This window comes from Anabrus simplex, chromosome 2 (genome assembly GCF_040414725.1).
Source record: "Anabrus simplex isolate iqAnaSimp1 chromosome 2, ASM4041472v1, whole genome shotgun sequence".
NCBI classification, from domain to species: Eukaryota; Metazoa; Arthropoda; class Insecta; order Orthoptera; family Tettigoniidae; genus Anabrus; species Anabrus simplex.
The window spans coordinates 608,752,795-608,774,663 of NC_090266.1; the positions used below are offsets into that span (position 1 = coordinate 608,752,795).

The 21,869-nt window shown below is 40.8% G+C and overlaps 1 protein-coding gene across 2 annotated transcripts in view; it reads left to right on the forward strand.

Moving 5' to 3' along the window:
* Positions 1–21,869, forward strand: part of Cbs (Cystathionine beta-synthase) — a 149,061-nt gene that overhangs the window by 40,258 nt on the left and 86,934 nt on the right. The window contains exons 3-4 of one of the 2 annotated variants that reach the window (XM_067140996.2): positions 8,852–8,958; positions 9,037–9,198. In XM_067140996.2, coding sequence (XP_066997097.1) covers positions 8,852–8,958; positions 9,037–9,198 — 269 coding nt within the window. The remainder of the gene's footprint in view (positions 1–8,851; positions 8,959–9,036; positions 9,199–21,869) is intronic. The other variant, XM_067140995.2, reaches the window with a different exon arrangement.

A 21,869-nucleotide genomic window follows, 5' to 3' on the forward strand; every position in this document is an offset into this window, starting at 1 on the left:
TTTGACGCCCGTAGGCGACCTGCGTGTCATGATGTGGATGAAATGATGATGAAAACAACACATACACCCAGCCCCCGTGCCAGTGAAATTAACCATTGATGGTTAAAATTCCCGACCGTGCCGGGAATTGAACCCGGGACCCCTGTGACCAAAGGCCAGCACGCTGACCATTTAGCCATGGAGCCGGACTCCCACTGTCATGATCAATGTCTGAATAATTTACCACTTCATCTTCACAGTCAGAAAAATCACAAACTTTAGCTCCCTCAGATCCTTCCTCCTCATTAGATAATTCCTGTAACAACGTTTGCATGTCTTCATCCTTCACAAACTTCGCCCTACAATAAAAATAGTTACTTTTGTTTCCTCTATAGTCTCCATTTTTAAAATAATGAAACTCCAAGAACGTTTAAGGTACAATTTTACTTACATTTCCGGGCGTGTGGTGAAGAAAGTTCACCAAATGACGGCACATGCGAGTCAAGGTCGAATAGCATGACTCGTACAACTTCCTGGACAGATTCCGTTACACTGAGAGTATCGATAAGACTTCACCGGAAGGTACTATGAAGACTCATAACAACTCAGTTCCATTGTAAACACCATTATTCAACATCATCGAGTACAATTACTTATTTAAGCATCCTTGACATCGCATTGCCGAAGGCATCCGGAAGATAGTAGGTTCGAATCCCACTATCGGCAGCCCTGAAGATGGTTTTCCATGGTTTCCCATTTTCACACCAGGCAAATGCTGGGGCTGTACCTTAATTAAGGCCACGGCCGCTTCCTTCCAACTCCTAGGCCTTTCCTATCCCATCGTCGCCATAAGACCTATCTGTGTCGGTGCGACGTAAAGCCCCTAGCATTGCCGAAGAACAACTTCTTCTTAACTCCTTAAGCAGGTAGCTCGGTACACACTGGCTTACTCCCAGGTGGGGAGCGATTTCCCTGATTGAATAAAATGTTTAATTACTTGCTTAAAAACAATCTTAGACTAAAATGAACTACAGAAGGGCACAAAGAGAAATATTTACTTGAATATAGTGTATTTATTTGTTAAGAAATCCTATTATGTTAATGTTTCAATACTTTGTGCAAGAATGTACTAAGTCTTTTACACTGTGATACCAAGCTTGTTTCTTCCTAACAGGAAAGTTCTGGATTTTTGTTTATACAGTAACTTATACCTTAATATTTTAGGCAGTTTACTAACAATCTCTGCCTGGAAATACATTTTTCTGTACTTGTAAATTGTAGATTTACAAAGTTTACATCTATCTAGGTACTTCAATGATATATAATGGTATAAATTATAATACTCGCGAAAATTTCTGTTGTTTTGGTTAGTGCATGTGAAGGATCCAGTTTATATACCTACAATTCATAAGTGACGCACACGGGACTATATTACACAATACTACAGGTAATATTTGAAGTATTTACAGTTTTCACAGTGTTATGTCTTTTACAGCTGTTCATTATGATACACACAGAAGCAGATCATGTTACATACCTGTCCCAGCTTCGCCAATTTGTATGATTCCACTTTGAAATGCAATAGTTTTCTTGGTATGTGAACTTTCCACCCTAGCTACCCTTTCCATAACAAGAGGTTCTCATCAATTGACACTTTGCTATCAGGGCTATAAGCTTCTGAAAATGTTGTTATTAGGTGATCAAATACCGAGTTTATTTTATATATTTAGGGGAGAATTTTTCCATTATACATATCATTGTCAGAGAAATGTAAAAAGCTGTAGAGGAAAAATCTAATATCAGTAATAATAATGTTATTGGCTTTATGTCCCACTAACTACTTTTATGGTTTTCGGAGACGCCAAGGTTCCAGAATTTAGTCCCGTAGAAGTTCTTTTGCGTGCCAGTAAATCTACCAACACGAAGCTGACGTATTTGAGCAACTTCAAATACCACCGGACTGAGCCAGAATCGAACGTGCCCAAGTTGGTGTCAGAAGGCCAGCCAGTGCCTCAACCGTTTGAGCCACTCAGCCCGGTAAGGAAAAATCTCTTGTCATCAGCTCATAGAAGATCGGCATAATCAGCAAGCGATTGCGAGAAATACAATGTTTTAATTTAGGTTTCTGTACAATCCTCTGGGGCAACAGTATGCCCATAAGAACATTTATTTCATCCTTATTTGCCCGGACCCGTTCTTGATCTGGACTCCTTCGTTTCATCTTTCTAAACTGGGTTTTATGTGCAATTTTCTGCTGGGCATCTTTTGTCTGTTCAGCTGTGTTCTGGCATATCTCGTCATAAAAAGAATTCAAATATTTCACTCGGTTTTGTTTTCCCTAAACCGAGCTCGATAGCTGCAGTCACTTAAATGCGGTCAATATCCAGTTTTCGGGAGATAATAGGTTCGAACCCCACCGTCGGCAGCCCTGAAAATGGTTTTCCGTGGTTTCCCATTTTCACACCAGGCACCTTAATTAAGACCACGGCCGCTTCCTTCCCACTCCTAGCCCTTTCCTGTCCCATCATCGCCATAAGACCTATCTGTGTCGGAGCGACGTAAAGCAACTAGCAAAAAAAAAATGTTTTCCCTAAAAACTCTCTTTTTACGTCATGATCGAATTTTGAATCAAATCGGGACCTTGTTTATCGATTTCCAGTTTAAGTTTATGAAGAAGTTGCACTGGTTGTAATATCAGTATTATTGTCATCACTTTCATGATCACTACTTGAATTGGAATCGAACACATGTTGTCTCTTTCGTGACTGCTGAACATTCGCATCAGCTGGGCCCGAATCCTCTACACTCAAGCCTGCAGTACTTTCTCCAGGTGAATTCCTGTAACTTACGAATTCCCCTTCTGTAGAACTTAGTTCACTAAGATCACTATCCTGCCGACTGAATTCCAACATATTGTTTATCATGACCCGTAAATAATCTTACTCTAATGGTGGAGGGCAGTAATTTCTTTTAGACATTTTAGCGGGAAAAATGTAAGAAAAATAATCTAATATAACCCTGGCCTGCAGTTTGGAAGGAAATCATAAATTGTGCCTGTGTTATGGAACACATGCGTGCAGTAATAAAAACTTGTGTAACTCCCGGTAAACACACACTCCAGTCGTGAAGGAAAAACCCAAGACTGGGGATAATAAATCAGTTCACAGTTCTAATGTGTCATCAGAGAGGTCTGTTTAATATCATAATCTCCAGAAATCCCTTCTACAGCAATATTATTGCACCCAAGCGACAATTAGGCGATGAGCTAGAGCTTCAGTGCGAGGCTATTAGACTTTAGGTCATTCTTGCCCGGAGGTAAGTTGCATTATTTATAATGCAACTCATTGATGACACATTGGTATTGCGAGAACATAGTTGAAAAAATTCATATCAGAGGGCAGACTCATCCGGGATACGCTGCTGAAAAAGAAATAAACCTCTTCAGGCAGGCAACTGAGAGAAAAATATAATTAGAATCTGCAGATATATCCGCATTCCCCGCTGAGCAAGCGACTTGTGCGGACCTCGCTGCATCGCCCACCGAAAGGGTTAATCCATAACCTTCTCAGATATGTCCTCCATGACTTTAACAAAAAATAAACATCTTAGGAAGACCTTCCAACACATCTTTAATCCTTCCATGTTTATTAAAGATGCTTTTCACAACATTTATTTGTTGTTTATCGGATGTATTGTCATCTGTGTGTCAAATTGACATTTAAAGAAAACTTAACCTCTTAAGATCCCATTAACAATTGATGATTCTAGTCACATTCTGAAAATGAATATTAAATTATCCACAAAATTGAGAGGAATTTACCAAATATTGAATCCAACAACCATCCAATAGAAATAATGCTGACGTTTCGTAGCAGGAACGCGAGCTAGCTTTTCAGTAATTTTCCAGTGATCGAAAAACAGACAGTCCAATTCTGTATTCCACCTGATACCTAATACTTTAGTTTCTTGTTTGATATCTCGTCTCTCAGCCTGCCATACACTCTTAAGTGTTCCTGAGTTCATTGCTCATTTATCCATTGGTAGTTGTTTGTGTCTGAGCATAGAGCTTACTTCGTAATATATGCTTATGACCCCATTGTCGTCGTCAGCACCAACAAGGAAGTCATCCATAAACGTGCTCTGATCTAAGAGTTCTGCTGCTGTTGGGTATGTGTTACTGCACCATGAAGTCAGCAGTTCACATAGAGTCGCAGAGAGAAGGAAAGGACTGCGCGAGACCAAACACTAGACACGTGAACCTATACGTGACAATTTCATCTGCTGTTTGCCAATTACTATCTTCCCTCTTCTGGACGTGATACCAGGAAAATCTGGTTAAGTCTCTTTCTCATCTAGGTACAGTTGCAGAAAGACTTGGGTTCCATCCCATTACTTTTCAATATGTACAAAAGCGGATTAGCGTTCACAGAATTTCAGGAAGGAGGTTTGGTCCTGCTTCCAGAGCATCTTTAAGGGATGGTGAGTCTCTCTCTTGTGACGAAGCATCAAAAACAATCCTCCATTTGATTGCTCCATTCATGGCTTTCTTGACGGCATGGTGTGGCAAATAAGAAACATTGCTTAGTTTATCTTCTGCAGCAGTCATTTCAACATGTCCCTATAGTCGGTCATTTGTGAATAATATTTCTCGAAACACAGTATTGTCATGAAGTTTCCTTTCAAGTGATCTAAAGTGATTCTTGGCATTGATGCAGTTTGATGGCACGATAACTTCCTTTTCTGGATAGAGAAACTACTTTCCGCCCTTCTTCCATACGAAAGGAACCGTAAAACTGTTGAACGGTAGCATCCTTCCTAGAAAGGGTTCTGTCTTGCTGCTCTCTTATTCCCATGGTCTCTAAATCCCAAAATTGTCACATGCTATTGGCTTTACGCTCAAATTCTTGACTTGTGTGAACATGATTTATAGAGATATGATGGACTGTGATTCCTGACTTGTTTCCGCTAAGAGCACAACCCAAGTTAGATGGGAGAAGTACTATGGACTCAGAAAGGCGTGTTAGTTGGCCATTTTGGATCACCTTCCAGTAGTGATTACCACCTATGAGACGTCCAATGGGGAGGTCCCTTTCATTGTCCTTGGGGTCTGCTAATTGCAACGTTCGGGCGCATGATAAGGAATAGACATCGTGTGAAACAGAATACGTGTTTTTGCTCTCGAAAGCTGTTATCATTATATTAGTTTTTGACCACACGCCACTGATGTTAAACTGGACAACCCTGCGTTTTGGAGCCGTGTGTTGATCACACTCAAATGTCGTAACAGACAGTTTCCTTTTTTCGACAACAGTAAGCTTGAGCTGATCCACGAGGCTTGTTCTGATGAAACTGGACTGACTTCCAGCATCTTAAATACATCGTGTAAGTTTGGTCAGTCCAGTCGGGCCAGTTATCCATATCTGAGCAGTTTGAAGAGACGTGATGTTGGGCGTGTTTACATCGATCTTGCCCACCGCTACAGTTTCGTGTTGGTCTCCTCCACAAATTGACATGTGGTGTGTCGTCTTGAATTTCGAGCAGGATACCTTATGCTTCTTCGCACAGTCTTTAGAGTGATGGCTTCGTCTAAGACAAAGGAAGCATCTGTTCACATTCTTCAGTTTTATCAGTTCTCTCATGCTGGTTCGTTATTGTTTGACAATCTTGACACCGTCCAACTCGGCTGAACGGTCAGCATACTGGCCTTCGGTTCAGAGGGGCCCGGGTTCGATTCCCGGCTGGGTTGGGGGTTTTAACTTTAATTGGTTAATTCCTACGGCACGGAGGCTGGATGTATGTGTTGTCTTCATCATCATTTCATCCTCATCACGACGTGCAGGTCGCCTACGGGAGTCAAATAGAAAGACCTGCACCTGGCGAGCCGAACCCGTTCTGGGATATCCCAGCACTAAAAGTCATACGACATTTCATTTTCATCTTGACACCTGTGACGAGTTTCACAGAAAACGCAATACGGTTCTGTGACTTGTTTGATATTATTCCTCTTCAGCTTGTTAGGTCTGGTGTTTGACATGGAGAGTCGCTGCCATCGGAGTATAAGTAGTCGTTAGTGGCCAGTCTCTACATATGTTCTGAGTAGTCGAGCACACTCCACCTCTTCGTCTAAAAACTGCATTAGACGTGAGTTAGTGCTTTCTCGTATTTCCAACCTCTTGGCGTTAAGAAGCCATCAGCAACAAAGATCGTCAGGGAATGCGCAAAGAATTTTCGGGGCTTACAGTTTTCCATAGCTGTCTACATCTTTATGTAGTGCTGTCAATCCGTCGGTGGCACTCAATATACATGGCATTGAGAATTTCGGGACTGTCGGAATGTGCAGGTTGCAGATGCTCCAAGAAATCTGGTTGGGATTGAATATTCTGTTTTTATTCCCATAAAGGGACTCCAGAATCTTCTTCACCTGTTTGTATCTGCCGTTACTGATGTTCCATCCATCAGACGTTTGGGTTCACCGTCGAGGTATCCTTGAAGGAATACATGTTTATCACTGATACCACTGAGTTCTTGTTCACCGAAGTCTGAAATTGCTCCCAGAACGGTGGCCATGATTCTTTGTCTTCGGAGAAAGTCTCTGTTCTAATAGAAGGAAGCTTAACTTCGGGAGTAGATAGGGGTGATGTTGTATTAGCTGAGCAAGCACGTGCATCCTGCAAATTCCTTGTCGTTATAAGTTTATCTGCCTTCTGCATTGCACGTTTAGCGCTGTCTATGTAATTTTCACAGGCTTGTATATCCTCGTCATAGTTGTCGTTCTCAATCAGATCCTGTATAGCATCACCTAGAATAATTATAGCTCTGAAAACTGTCTTGAAAGCGTTCTATATCATCCAGCGCTACAGCATTGCTGAAATTATTTGTCTGATGAAACGTATGTTTGAACGCTGAGTAGTGTGCTTCCTGTTTAGCTTGTCAAGCTAGGGCTGACATATTCTTTCTCGTTAGTGTAATAATGTTTCGTGTCCGACTCGTTGGCTGAATGGTCAGCGTACTGGCCTTCGGTTCAGAGGGTCCCGGGTTCGATTCCCGGCCGGGTCGGGGATTTTAATCGCTTATGATTAATTCTTCTGGCTCGGGGACTGGGTGTATATGTCCGTCCCAACACTCTCCTCATCATATTCAGACAACACACTACACTACCAACCACCACAGAAACACGCAATAGTGCTTACATCCCTCCATAGAGGGTTGGCGTCAGGAAGGGCATCCGGCCGTAAAACAGGGCCAAATCCACATGTGCGACGCAGTTCGCACCCGCGACCCCACAGGTGTGGGAAAATGCGGCAGGAAAAGAAGAAGAAGAAGAAGTGTAATAATGTTTCGTGAATTTCCTTGTGACGTCTCGAGCTCTCAGTGTTTTCTTATATAATTACACCAATGCTCAGGAGATAGCGCTAGTTGTCACCTTGTCGTCGTTAGGGTCTCCTAGAGATTATGTCCTCTTTGCATGTTTTATAACAACATGGCGGCTAAAATACGTTGCACTCAAATATAGTAATTTGAGATGATTAAAAATCAAGGAGCACTAATCTATTAATAAAAAGCAAATTTTTAGTTTTCTAACAACATTCAAAATAGTATTAGTGCCTTATAGGTACTTATCTGTTGCTTGTCGTGGTGAAATGTAGGTTGACGGATGGGCCGATAAGTTCAGTTTCACAAGTCTTTCATTCAACACTTTTCATATTACATATTACACAAGATTAACAATTCTTGTATGTTATCTTCTCCTGTATTCCCATGTTTTTTACACCATGATATGTTTTATGGATGTTAATTGAAACGTGTACTTGTTACAAAACTAACAGATCATGGTTTTTTAATACTTCTCATGAACATACAAATATCTAGTCAACTGTTTTGTCACTATCAGCATCAACTGTCAACATACAAAACTCAAATTCTCTCATTGGTACATATCACAATCTTCAACAGGATATGTTTGGGCATTCCTAACATATTTGTAGTCATTGATCTATCACTCACCACTGATCTGCATTTTTAAAATTTCGTATGGCTATATCTAGCCGAGTGCAGCCCTTGTAAGGCAGACCCTCCGATAAGGGTGGGCGGCATCTGCAATGTGTAGGGAACTGCTTGTTATTGTGGTGGAGGATCGTGTTATGTGTGGTGTGTGAGTTGCAGGTGTGTTGGGGACAGCACAAACACCCAGTCCCCGGGCTACTGGAATTAACCGATGAAGGTTAAAATCCCCGATCCGGCCAGGAATCAAACCCGGGACCCTCTCAACCGAAGGCCAGTACGCTGACCATTCAGCCAACGAGTTGGACACTGATTTGCATTTAGGACTGTTCACTAGATGACAGTTGTTTAAATTACCTAGTCTTTTCTTAAACAGTTTCAAAAAGTTGGAAATTTATCAAACATTTCTCTTGTTAAATTATTTCGATCCCTAATTCCTCTTCCTACAAATGCATATATACCCTAATTTGTCCTCTTGGATTCCAACTTTATTTTCATATTATGATCTTTCCTACTTTTAAAAACTCCATACAAGCTTATTTGTGTACTATTGTTATTCCATGCCATCTTTCCTCTGACAGCTCAGAACATACTGCTTATTCGAAAAGCTTGTCTCCTTAATCCAAAGTATTCTCAGCCAATTGTTCACACCATTTTTGGAAATCACGGGCCGCTTCCTTCCCACTCCTAGCCCTTTCCTATCTCATTGTCAGCATAAGACCTGTCTGTGTCAGTGTGATTGAAAGCAACTTGTAAAAAGAAAATATGGTATACTGTTTATATTTACCAGGTATTTCCCTTTTTTGTCATTCTTTTTCTTACAGCCAAGAATATTGTGTTTATTTCCTTTTAAATATATTCTTTCTTACAGGGCTCCGCCAAAGAAGATAATGCCCAGTATTCTTCATGCTATCGGCAACACTCCCCTAGTCCAAATGACGAACATACCTCGGTCCTTCGGAATTAAATGTGAAATATGTAAGACCTGTGTTGTTCTTTATGATTCATGATTGTAATTAATTACTAAAACAGTGTGGAAGAAATGTTCATTATTAGTACATGTTGCTTATTTCCTTTTTCTAGTGGCAAAATGTGAGTTCCTTAACCCAGGAGGAAGTGTGAAAGATCGTATTGCTTTTCGTATGATAGAGGATGCTGAGAAGAGTGGAATATTAAAACCAGGATATGTTCTTATTGAACCAACTTCAGGAAATACTGGTAATTCATATAGCAAAATTCTTTTACTTACCCATTTTGTTCATTAACTCCTATGGCTAGTAACAACTAACAGTGTTAATTATACACTCATCTGAAGAAAAAAAAAAAAAAAGAAGAAATAGCACCATGAAGGAGCCATTGCAGCACATAAAACAGCGTAGGTACAGGATATGGTAGTACAAGGAAAACCTGTGAATATTGTACCACATCAAACATTTATTGCAGGGTAATGAACACTTGCAGGATGCACTAGTACTGTGTTGGACCACCCATAGCACGTAGACAGGTGGCGATACGGCCGGGGATGGAGGCATACAGATTTTGATTGTTCTCCTCAGGGAGATCATAGCACAGCTGGCAGAACTGACCCCTTCAAATCTGCTGTAGTTTCAGTCCGAGCTGGTCACAAATATTCTCGAAGAGTGAGAGGTCTGAAGTCCTTGCTGGCCAAGGAAGCATGTTGACATCACAAAAGCAGGCCAGAGATATCTTTGCTGTGTGAAGCTGAGCATTACGGGGTATCGTGCTGGAAAATTGGAGTGTCAGTTTGTACCAGGAAGTGAAGCACATACTATCGCAGAAGTTCCCGGATGTATCGTCATGCTGTCAGGTTTCCTTCAGCTGCCACCAGTGGGGAGCGAGAATTGTAGGAAATGGCATCCCACAACATGACACCTCTTGTTGGGGCAGTGTGTCGCTCTACAGTGAAGCGTCAGCTTGCGTTCAGGAGATAGTCGAACCCCATTTTCGGCAGCCCTGAAGGTGGTTTTCTGGGGTTTCCCATTTTCACACCAGGCAAATGCTGGGGCTGTACCTTAATTAAGGTCACGGCTGCTTCTTTCCCACTCCTATCCCATTGTCACCATAAGACCTATCTGTGTCGGTGTAACGTAAGGTAAATTGTAAAGAAATACAATGAAGCGTGGATCACTGCATTGGCCAGGACGCCTCCAGACTCGACAGTTATCCTTATCCAGATCGTGATTTGTCGCTGAGCACGACTCATTGCCAGTCTGCTAGCTGCCATGCTGCCTCATTCCTGGGCGAATTTCGAACATACTTGATGATGCTCAGGTAGTAATGTTAGGTGTCGTAAGGGACTCCGCGATGACAGATCCTGCTCTGCTAGCCACTTGGCTATGGTACTGGTGAATAGACATATCTCCAGCTGATGTGACACGTCTCCAAATGTTGCAGGGCGCGAAACCCATGGTGTGATTACACCTTTTTGCATGGTGAAACAGTCCTCCCCGCTGGTGGTTGACTGGGGTCAACCTGAGCTTTCTCAACTCATGTTCCTACTGTGTTCAGTACTGACATTGGGGTTCGAACTTCCTATCTCCCTAATGGAAGCTCACAGATTTGCGAGCCTAACTGCACGGCCAACTCGCTCGATCAGGACAGATACCTCCATGACATAACATAAATGCTCAACTGGATTCATACTGTGTTTGTAACTCTCCAGAATGCTCAGCAAACCACTCCCACACTATGGCTGCCCTTTGTATTGTGCAGTAACCTGCTGGAATAGCCCTTTGTTGTAGGACTATGGGAAGGCTGTGCAGGGATATAAATGCAAACCAAGCAGCTTAACATAGCAGTCAGCATTCACTGACAAGTCTGTTGTCGTGGCCACCAAATTAGGCGGGTGAGGAAAAACCAAGCTGTCGTCAGATATGGGAACGGTGAAGCGACATATGGTCGAGTGTTGCTTACCTCCGAGCACGGATTGGCAACGCTGATTGTGTAGTGCTGTCTAGCTGAAGCCCGTCCACTTCAGGCCACCTTACCCGAGTCATTCCCTGTTGTGCAGCTGTTGAGTTTGCACCATAAGTGCAATTAAAGATAGGTACTGAATGTGTTCAGCCTGGTGTTTCTTTGCGTCTGTTATCTGAAGAGGACAAAGTAAGTGCAAGAAACGAACAAGAAACTCTTCTGAATAGTCGTCGGTTGGAAGGGCTTAAGAAGAAGGATTTAGCCAGCCAGACAAAATCCATAATTGTGAATGAATTGCAATACATGCAGAAGTTGGCCGACTCAAATATTTTGCAGACTGTGAACTTCAAGAAAAGCCAAGAATTGACTGCAACAATGTGTAATGTTAGCCTTCGTTCGGTTCAGAGATGTGTTAATGAAGCGAAATATTCACTCAACCAAAAAATACTTTCGTCTACACGGAAAAACTACATAAAGGAGAAAAAGCTTAGTGTGCTTAGTGATTTTCGCTGCGATGTAGCTAGGCGAACTCTGCTCGAATTTTACGACCAGGGGGAATTTCCTACAGCGGAAAAATTGCGTAAACAGCTTAGAAAGAAGATTCGATATAGTGGCAGTGTACATTCAGTGCGACGAGTGCTGCACAACTTAGGCTTCAAATACAAGTGGACTAATGATGGAAGAAAATTTCTGCTAGAAAGACAGATATTGTCGTAGCTTGTGCACAATTTTTGAAAAAAAATGCATGACCTGAAACATGAACAATACCCGAGGCAACGCATTTATTTACTCAAGGCTTGGGTTAATCAGTCACACGGTAAAGTTTATTTGGCAACATTCATGTAAGAGCGGTGAATTGAAGGTGCCCTCTGCGAAAGGTGGAAGACTGACTGTTTGCCACGCAGGTGGTATTAACCTCTTAGCCGGGCGTTATGAGTTAATTCATCTACCAATAGTTGTTACTAAATCGGATAATGACGAGTTAAGTCGTCTGAGAGCCTTCGAAAATTGTTATCTGCTGGGCGGGACGTGTTATCTCGTCTCTTATTGTTGTTTAGTGCAGTTTTGTGATCGCGTTATAGATGTCAGTAGGTACGAGACTTGCTGCGATAGAATGCGCGCCAGTATTTCATTGTATTTTCTTCCGTACATAATGGCTAAGCACGCTCATTTTGGATGATGAAACTATTCTTCATCTCATTAATTCATATGACGAATTAGATGACAACTCTTTGGATAGCAACGATAGCACAAGTGGTGAAAGTTAGCTTGCCGACAACAAGTGATGCAGTCACTTTGCACTGGCACAGCCAAGATAATCTTTGTGCTCCTTTTACATTTGTATCGGACAGTAAAATAAATATTGATGTGATTCCAACAAAGCGAGCCCATTGTTCTATTCTAGCCAGTTTGTAGAGGAGGATCTAATCAAGCTGATATGTGAGCAGACAAATAAATATGCAGAACAATTTTTCGAAGTGCATACAGTACTGAAGCCTCGGTCGCGAGCTCGGGATTGGACTCCAACTACCACACAAGGGATAAAGTTATTCCTATCCCTCTCGTCATTTTTCAAGGAATAATAAAGAAACCTACTTATGAATTGTACTTTAGTCTCAGGGATTCCATCTCAACACCATTCTTCAACAAAGTGATGAGTGAGAAAAGGTTTTCATTATTATTGAAATTTTGTCATTTTGTTGATAATAAGACTTACGATGCCAACATGAGTGGGAAGTTCAAAATCTCAGCTGGTTTGAATCCAATTCGCAAGAAGTGCCAAGAATTGTATCCACCACAGGAAATCATCTGTGTGGATGAATCACTAGTGCTGTGGAAAGGAAGGCTGCAGTGAAAGCAATTCATACCTTCAAAACGGAGTCGCTTTATTTTCAAACTGTTCGTTCTTTGTGAGAGTGGTTCAGGGTATATTTGGAATTTATTATACACTGGGAAGGTGACAGATTTTGGGAACTTGTATCCTCATACTCCTGTATCAAGTAGAGTAGTCCTGGAACTGTCACAGGGACTACTGAACAAAGGATACACATTGTATCTAGATAACTGGTATTCCAGTGTTCAGTTAGCTGAATCTTTATGTAGCATGGACACTGATATGGTGGGAACGATGCATATAAATCGCCTTGGGGTACCTGATGTTCTCAAGAATAAATGCTTGAAGAAAGGTGAGCACATTGCCAGATACAAGGACAAGATTATGGTCCTGTGCTGGAAAGATAAGGGGGAAGTTACTATGATTAGTACGATTCACGACAAGACCTTCATAGACGTAGAGATAAGGAACAAAGTGGAACGAAAACCCAGGCTAGTAGTGGACTACAATATGAACATGGGTGGAGTAGATAAGAGCGATGGACTAATGGAGGCATACCCTATTGCACGAGAAAGAGTAAAGAAGTACTACTTCAGACTCTTCATGCATTTGCTCGACATTGCTTGTTTCAATGCTTTCCAGCTGTATAAGAAAAACAGAGGAACCAAAGACGGCTTGCACTTTATGATTGAACTAGCCGAACAGATAGTTCAAGAGAATCTTCAAGAAGCACCCAACGGAATGAGAAGCCCCCAAGTAGGAAGGCCATCATTGAAACCTGCACAAACACGATTTACAGAGAGGCATTTCCCAGACTTCATCCACTTTATGACAAAGGTGTTAGGAAAGAAAGTCGGTATTGGTGCCCAGATTGCAAGGTTGGACTTTGTGTAGCTCCGTGCTTCTATGCGTACCATTGTAAATAGAAATTTATTGAAGAGAAATGATTTTGAAGATTGTCTCACAATTCTTTTTGGTAACATCATGTACAGTATACTCCTTTACTTTTATTTTTAGCTGTTTTTCTTGCTATATTGTTATAAAACAAATTCATATAGTGTTATAATGGTGTACTTCATTACAACAGTGACATTGTTTTGTTGGTTGTTACTTAGTAACAAATGCAAATGTAAAGAAGCCAAGTTTCCCTTTGCGAAAATAAAATTATCATGAATATATCTCTTGATCATGGCCATCCATAAACGGCTGTTAATTTCAGATGACCACCGGCCATAAGATGTAGCCAGCACGGTTGCTAGGTAACATTGTATGACCATTGATCCATACCTTACATCACAGCCTGCACGGTTGCAAGGGTTACACTTCTGTCGCAACTTTTGTGACGTTAACTTCCGTAACACAAATTTTCAAATGACCACCAGCCATAAGACATATTTATGTCAAAATGGGCAGACTAGATAACACGTCTTCCGAGAAGGCATGAACGTGTAATGAGTTTCTTCGTCATTTGCAGAAGCATCATTAGAATGGGCATGACGACTTAACTCGTTTTCACTCAAAATATATTCCCCGCTACGAGTGTTCGTTTCTCGGTGAAAACTCCCCAGTTAAGAGGTTAAAGGTTTTATACATCAGTGTAAGTGTGTGTTCCTATTGAACCCTTTAGGTCCATATTGAGGGATACCTACCTTTCTTACCCATCAGCAAAGTTCATGAGATCTGTCTCTTGGGTCGTATCGGGTTCTTCGTCGCTGAGGTAAAGGTAGGGTTCAGTAATTCTAATCTATCTACTGGAATGAAAGGTCTATTTAAAAGATTCCTATTTATTCAGGAAATTTCTGAAGCATCATGGTATGTCAACAGTATCAGAGAAGTCAATTGTGTCCACTGGACACCACAATCACTTTTACATAAACGTCAGAACACTGGTGTGAGACTTTAACGTAACTGCCTGACGGGCATTCATACTAGAAACCATTGTCTCAATTATTAATCATTTAAGAAAGGAAAGTCTGGAAACCCTTAAATTCGGCTTCCATGTGAGACCACATGTACCATCATAGTGATTCGTTATGGTCCAGCCCTCGTAACACGAACTCTGGACTCTGGGAATAATTAAGGCCGTCCAATCGGTGTGTGCCACACAGTGGTTCTACGGCATGGACCCTTAATTGAATCGATGTGACCTGCGTCTATGTCATGGACCGACATCTACTCTTCTAAGTTACTTTAAAGTCATTGTGGATGATGACCGCAAGGAAATGATGCTACAATGGCATATGGCCCTAATCTAAGTCACTGAGGTTGATGACCCCCTGACCTTCCAAGTTTCTAGGCTGAAGGCTAAACACAATTAAGTTACATCGGTTGATGACCAAAGTTCCACTTTACTATCCCCAGCACATTCACTGCTCAATCAATCAAAGTTCAATAATTACAACAATAGCAATGCTCACAAACTTTGTGGCAGTAAAATCCATTTCCTTCGGATATGTCCCCTTAATCGTTACTTTACATGTTAATATCCCCAGAAAACAAACTAAAATTTCCAGAATGCATCTCCAAGTTATTCGCTTGATTAAAGTTATTTCAAAATGCGGTTTCACTGAATTTAATAATTAAATAAATTTAAATGATTTAACGAAATGTTAAAGATCAGTAAAATTTATCTCCGCGGACTCTGGTTTCTTCACAAATTCCTACGCAGCTGTGATGTAAATTCAATATTGCGATGTTTATCTGGCTGGAAAAGAATTTTACATAATTCATGTCCAGCTATATATATCCTGTCTCGTGATATCACGCTTAAAAATCTAATCTAGTCCTAACCGTTATTAACACTTGGATATCCTAATAATCTACGTACAAACCAAACAACTCGCCATATAATTACGATGTCATATCTCGTCATTACCATTATGAATTTTGCACACCCCTCACAGACAAACCGATCATCACGACCATCGCTCTATATTTTGGACAACCCTGAATTAGGTTACTCTGTTCCTTATACTCAAAGTTCGTGATTTCAAATGTTCGTTACGTCCCCATTTACAGTATTTCACAATACTCAGATCATTACCGGCTATGAATTTCAACTAAATCCAGCAATTTAACGTTTCCCCTGGCCGAGAATTACAGTACAATCTCAACTCCACTCCTTTCCCGTTATCATAGCTGAGGCCTCTCATCCCCCCAAGCTCGCTTGGCAGTTACAGGAAACACCTGGTTTATTCACAGTTGACTAACTTCTCGAAATGCTCCCTTTAAACTCTGCCGACATAATTAAACAAATACGATATTCTAACCAACAAATTGCACAGGTTATGCTTCAAGATGCCCACACTAATTATACGTGTCGCCAATTGATACCGCTATGGATTTCTATGAATTTCTTTCCATTCCCAACATTATAAAATATTCCTCGGGCTATCATGTCCCGGCTTCAATGACAGGACTCTAACCTGATTCGCACATCTCAACTCATATAAAACATTCCTCGGGCTTCCGTGTCCCGGCTTCAATGACAGGTCCAACCTGATTCACAAAACTAACCTCTGTTTCCCAGCTCCACAATTATCATCGACAAAGAACTGGAATAAAATCCTCACTAGAAATCCCGACGTCTAATATCGCACAATGCATTAATCATGAATAACTTTGCATAAATGATATCGTATTTAATAACTTGATTTTTACGAGAAATGACTGAAACATTCTACTAGATCTTCTATTGTCAGTCAGACACAGTTTAAAATGGGCATTAAAAAAAAAAAAAGTTTCTCTCCGTGACCAAATTCATCACCCTAGGTTCTCACCCGACAGCGCGCTTCCACTCGATTGAAAATGAGTGACCATGGATTATTATTATTCACGTCAAATTGCAGACAGAAGAATTTTACGTCGAATGAACATCTTAATTTGACATCACAAAATATAGGCAGTACACTCACACGGATGACGATCTACATTGGACGTGATATCACTTCGGAACCCTATGCAATAACTTTTTACAACATTATACGGCACTCGCAAGACTTCAAACTTTATCCAAGTGGAAAATAAAACAAATGACTCTTTTAGTCGTACTCTCACATTTACAAAACTTAGTAGGGTGACCACTGCGTCGTATATCCTCATTCAAATACACTTTAAGAAATCACGAGACAAGATATAAGAGGTAGTAAGATGGAAAGTCACCTACCTCATGTCGTCACGCCAGTGTTCGTCATAGGGCCCACCTGTGACCCTGGCATTTTATTTAGCCATTTTTACATTCATGGCTGTACATATCATTGTGTTTCTTCAGGTTTCCTGGAATAAAGCATAAAAAAAAAAGAAAATACCCTTCACTTGTTTGCTGAACGCACACGATGGACTATAATTATTTCCGCACACGAATTACTTAATCACATTAGAATTTATTCAGTACTTTGACCGTCCTATCTGGTACAATTATTTCACTCAAGAAAACTATCTTCTCATGGAGTCAAGACTTAGCCGCAATGGCTAAAATCTGCAGTTGAACTCAGTCTACTTTCGTTGGTTTGATTTCGCAGAGCAGCTCAACAATTTTTCGTCCGCTTTGTTTCACAAATGCCGGAGAAGGAGACTTCGTCATGGCGTCCCTTCATATTTATAGCAGTTACCCCCTCTCCTCGGATCTCTCCCTTTGCCGCCAAGAAAATTTCTATAAATTTTCTGACTTACCTAAACTGCAATTTCAAGACTTTTGAAAGTGACTACATGCTTGCTACATTTCTGGCGGTAGTGTTCACAAACATTTAAAATTTTTACGGGTTCGATTTGTGAGATGATTGACCTCCTTTGATAGGCACTATATTTTTTTGACTTGGCATGGTCACGCCATGTACACGCGCTTTGAAATAGTTCATAAAAATGAGTTGAGATTCTTCCGCCGTCGACACGTGTGGTTGACGTCACGTACCCCAGAGCGTGGGACCGAAGGTAATCACCCCCTCGTCACGTGTCAAATCCATGCTATCAAGAATCCAACTTTTAGTTTAATTGTTACATTATGCATAATGTTCTTAGGGCACAAAGGTCATGGGTTCACTATCAAAGAAGAATAGCCTGGACTACCACACAGAAATGAACCAGGCATCTTTTAAAAAGTGGTTTGTAGAAGACCTGCTATTAAGTCTGGAGGAACCGTCTTTAATAGTTATGGACAATGCTCCATATCATTCAGCTTTACTTGAAAAAGTACCCAATACAAGCTCTTTTAGTCAACAAGAAACTCGAGCTGAACTTTCGGAAAAAGTTGCTCTCTTCAAAGTAGGAAAAAAGTACAAGTTTGATGAATTAGCTCTCTTGGGGCCATGAGGTAGTAAGGTTGCCACCCTACCACTGCCAATACAACCCAGTTGAATTGATTTGGGCTCAAGTCAAGAGGGAAGTGACAGAGAGGAACAAGACATTCAAAATAAAGGATGTAGAAAAGCTCATGTCAGAAGCCATCGACCGTGTGACTGCTGCAGATTGGCTAAAGTGCTTCAGTCACGCGGAAAATCTTTAAACAGATGATTGGGCCCAGGAAATAGTAAGGGACGAAAGAATGGAGCTATTCATCATCAGAGTAAATGACGACTCGACAGATAGTGAGATGAGTGATAACAGTGACTAAGAAATCTTAGACTGCCTTGGGGCTAGAAACCGATTCTTAATTCACTGTAAATTAATGTAAACCTATTCTTTAAAGTAGTTCTTTTTCTATATTACTCAGTACAATATACAGTATTCAAATATTTAAAGTTATAATGTAATAAAACTGATACAGATTAATATGTAATATGACAGTCCTGCAGCATGTGCCGGCCCACGCATCCCGAACTGCCTCAGCTAGCAACATTTACATGATCACTTTCCGGGCCATTTTCCAGGAAAACTTTAAGACACACAGTAATATGTTTCAGATAAAAAATATGTCAGGCGATTTTTTTTTTTTTTTTTTTTTTTTTTACATTTTTCCCGCCGACAAAATTTTATTTGCTGAAGAAATACAAACTTGGCCACTTACTGAAATTTTCAATACATCATTCTACGAATTTCAATTTACTAGTTCAAGATTTTATTTTTAATAATTATTTGAAATGGTTTATATGGAAAATAGTTATACCACTGAAGTCAGCAGTCTATTCTGAAGCTTATAGTATAATTTGTTTTGAAACGTTGTATGAAGTAACATCAGGAGCTTGGGAGAGAACAGCTTGCCTCATGCTCCAAAATGATGTATCCAGTTAGACATTTCTTCACCAGTTGCTGCATAACCTTGGCAACAGTGTAATTTCTCTGACCTGTCTAATTTGGTGGCCGTGACAATAGATCATGAGGATGCACTCCACAAAAATACAAAACTAACACAGCAAGTTTTCAACTGAAATTTATGACTTCATATGATCGTTGTCATACTGGAAGCTGGCCATCGGCTCAAAACAACTGAAACCAGAACTACCGGGCAAATTGGCTGTGCGTTTAGGAGCGAGCAGCTGTGAGCTCGCATCCGGGAGATAGTGGGTTCTAACCCCACTGTCAGCAGCCCCAAAGATGGTTTTCCGTGGTTTCTCATTTTCACACCAGGCAAATGCTGGGGCTGTACCTTAATTAAGGCCATGGCCGCTTCCTCGCCATTCCTAGATCTTTCCTGTTCCATCATCGACATAAGACCTATCTGTGTTGGTGCGACGTAAAGAAAAAAGAAACCAGAACTCATGTGTTCATGCCACACATTTCCAGTCATCATGTAGAGACGTCATGAGCTTGGGTCAGGCACTGTATCTAGTGTGTGGCTATCACTGGGCCACTCTCCTGGGTTGTTTGCTCTCAGATGCCATGGATGGTAGTGAACCTCTCATCGTGATGTTATTGCATTGATACTATCTGTCTCTCTATCTATCCATCTGTCTATGATATCATCAGTGGTGGAGATGGAGTGGAGCCTAACATCCAAGGTCATCATCCCGGTGATGGTTGTTGCAAGAGGCACAACAGTAAGATTATCAGCACCAGTTTTTATGAATCCCATACAGTGCTATCACAAATAAAACACTGTCTGTTTTATTGGTGTAATTTAATCTAGGATGATCCATTCAGTATGCACACAGTTATACTTGACAATGAATGACAACACTTCACTAATTAGTGACTATTTACAAAAGTCTTGTGTCTTCACGGTGGGTTTCAGGCTGGCTGGCTTTTACCTTGAACAGGCAATCCTTCTTTGATCTTCACACAGCAGCTCCATGCAGACAGGTTCGAACACACTTCTGTTGACTACCACAGTGCACGACTGTCGTACACCTGGCTTGACTTCAGACAAGACCGATAAGTGGCACATCAACTTCCATGACTGCTCCACACATTGAACTACTCGGCACCTATCATTCGACAAGACAGTAACACTGTACCAACTCAACACTCCAACACTACTCCATGTTTGTGACAAGCCTGCTTTTTTGTTTTGTTTTTTTGTTTCTGAATTGGGACAACTATGGACCACATGGAATTTAAGGGTTCATGGCCTTTCTTCTCTTCCCAAAACCTCTTCATTCTTCCATTTCTCATCTTTCTCTTCTCTTCACAAATGATCCGTTTAGGTCTCCTTTTTAGTGGTTTCTCTTCAAATGATTTTAGGTTGTCTACTCTTCTTCTGAACTCTCTTTTATAGTGGATCAGCTGAAATGTAATTCAACTTCTTCTGCATTCCTTTTGACCTCTTCTACCTACTTGGAGGTGGCCTTTAACCCCATGATGTATTTGAAGATCTTTTTGGTCAGTCGTTTGTCATCCATTCTTACTAGGTGTCCGTAGAATTTCAGCCTTTGTTTCCGCATTGTGTTTGTGATATTTTCAGTGTACTTTTAGAGCTCCTCATTTCTCCTTTTCTTCCAAATCCCATCGGTAGTCTTCTACGGTCCCAGAATTTTCCTTTCCTTTTTTTCAGGTTCTTGCATCTCCCCTTATTTAAAGTTAGGCACTCTGAAGCGTACAATCCTTCTGGTTTTATTACTGAATTATAATATCAGATTTTGGCCTTGTAGGATATTGCCCGTTTGTTATACCTGTTATATGTTAGCTTGTAGGCAGGATCTAATTTTCTGGCTCTTGTTTTGTTTGCCTCTTTAGTCCATTGAGTTGGATCCATTCACCTAGGTATTTTAACTTGCCTGTCCTTTTAATCTTGTCGTGTTTTACCTCCATATACTGTACCTCTCGCTTTAGTGCTTAACTCCATGCATTCAGTCTCGATAAGAGACTTTAAGACCCGCTTTTTCGGCTATTTCATGCAGGCTCTCCAGCATCTTTTGAGAGTCCACGGTTTTGACTAAGATGGCAAGGACATCTGCAAAAGCTAAACACTTCACTTCTAGGTTCTGTCCTTTCTTTCCCAAGTGTATTCCACTTATTCCTTCCAATTTCAGAGCTTCGTCCCAGGTTTTCATTTCTTCAGTACGATGGTGAACAGGATTGGGGATAATCCATCTCCTTCTCTGACTCCTGTTATATCAAACGGAGCAGAGATTTCTCCTAAGAATTTTACTTTTGAGGCAGTGTATGTCAGTGTTAATTTTAGGATTTCTCTCATTTTCTTGTCAGTTGCAAACTCCTCTTGTATATACAGCAAACTCTCTTGTACCCAGGTTAATACAGACCCGAGACTGCACAGATAACTGAAAAACCATGTTAATCCAAAATACACATGTTCTTACCAGAAACTGCGAATTTACTTATTCACAAAACATATAAGTCCACTGTATTACTACATGTAGCTTGCCTGAAACTGCGAAGTTATTTACAAAATTACATTTAAAAACATGCTGTATTTTCTATGACTTGCTTTCAATTCGCTTCTGGGAAATAATCGTCCAATATTTTCCTGTTCGGTTTTTTCATTCACATTTTTCAAACAGATTTTGTCCTGTGTACTCTAGTAACAGATCAGCGTTTTTCAGTGCCTCAGTGTGCATGATGATGGGTTGTGCGATCACCTATTCTTCTCCTCCTCTACCAAACGCACTGTGTTCACTATATCTGCATCACGTAATTGCTCAAATCCCAGTTCTAGGCATCGCTATCTAATCACTCGTGAATGTTTACGTCATCTATGTCTTCACAGTCAGAAAACGTATAGACAGGAAAT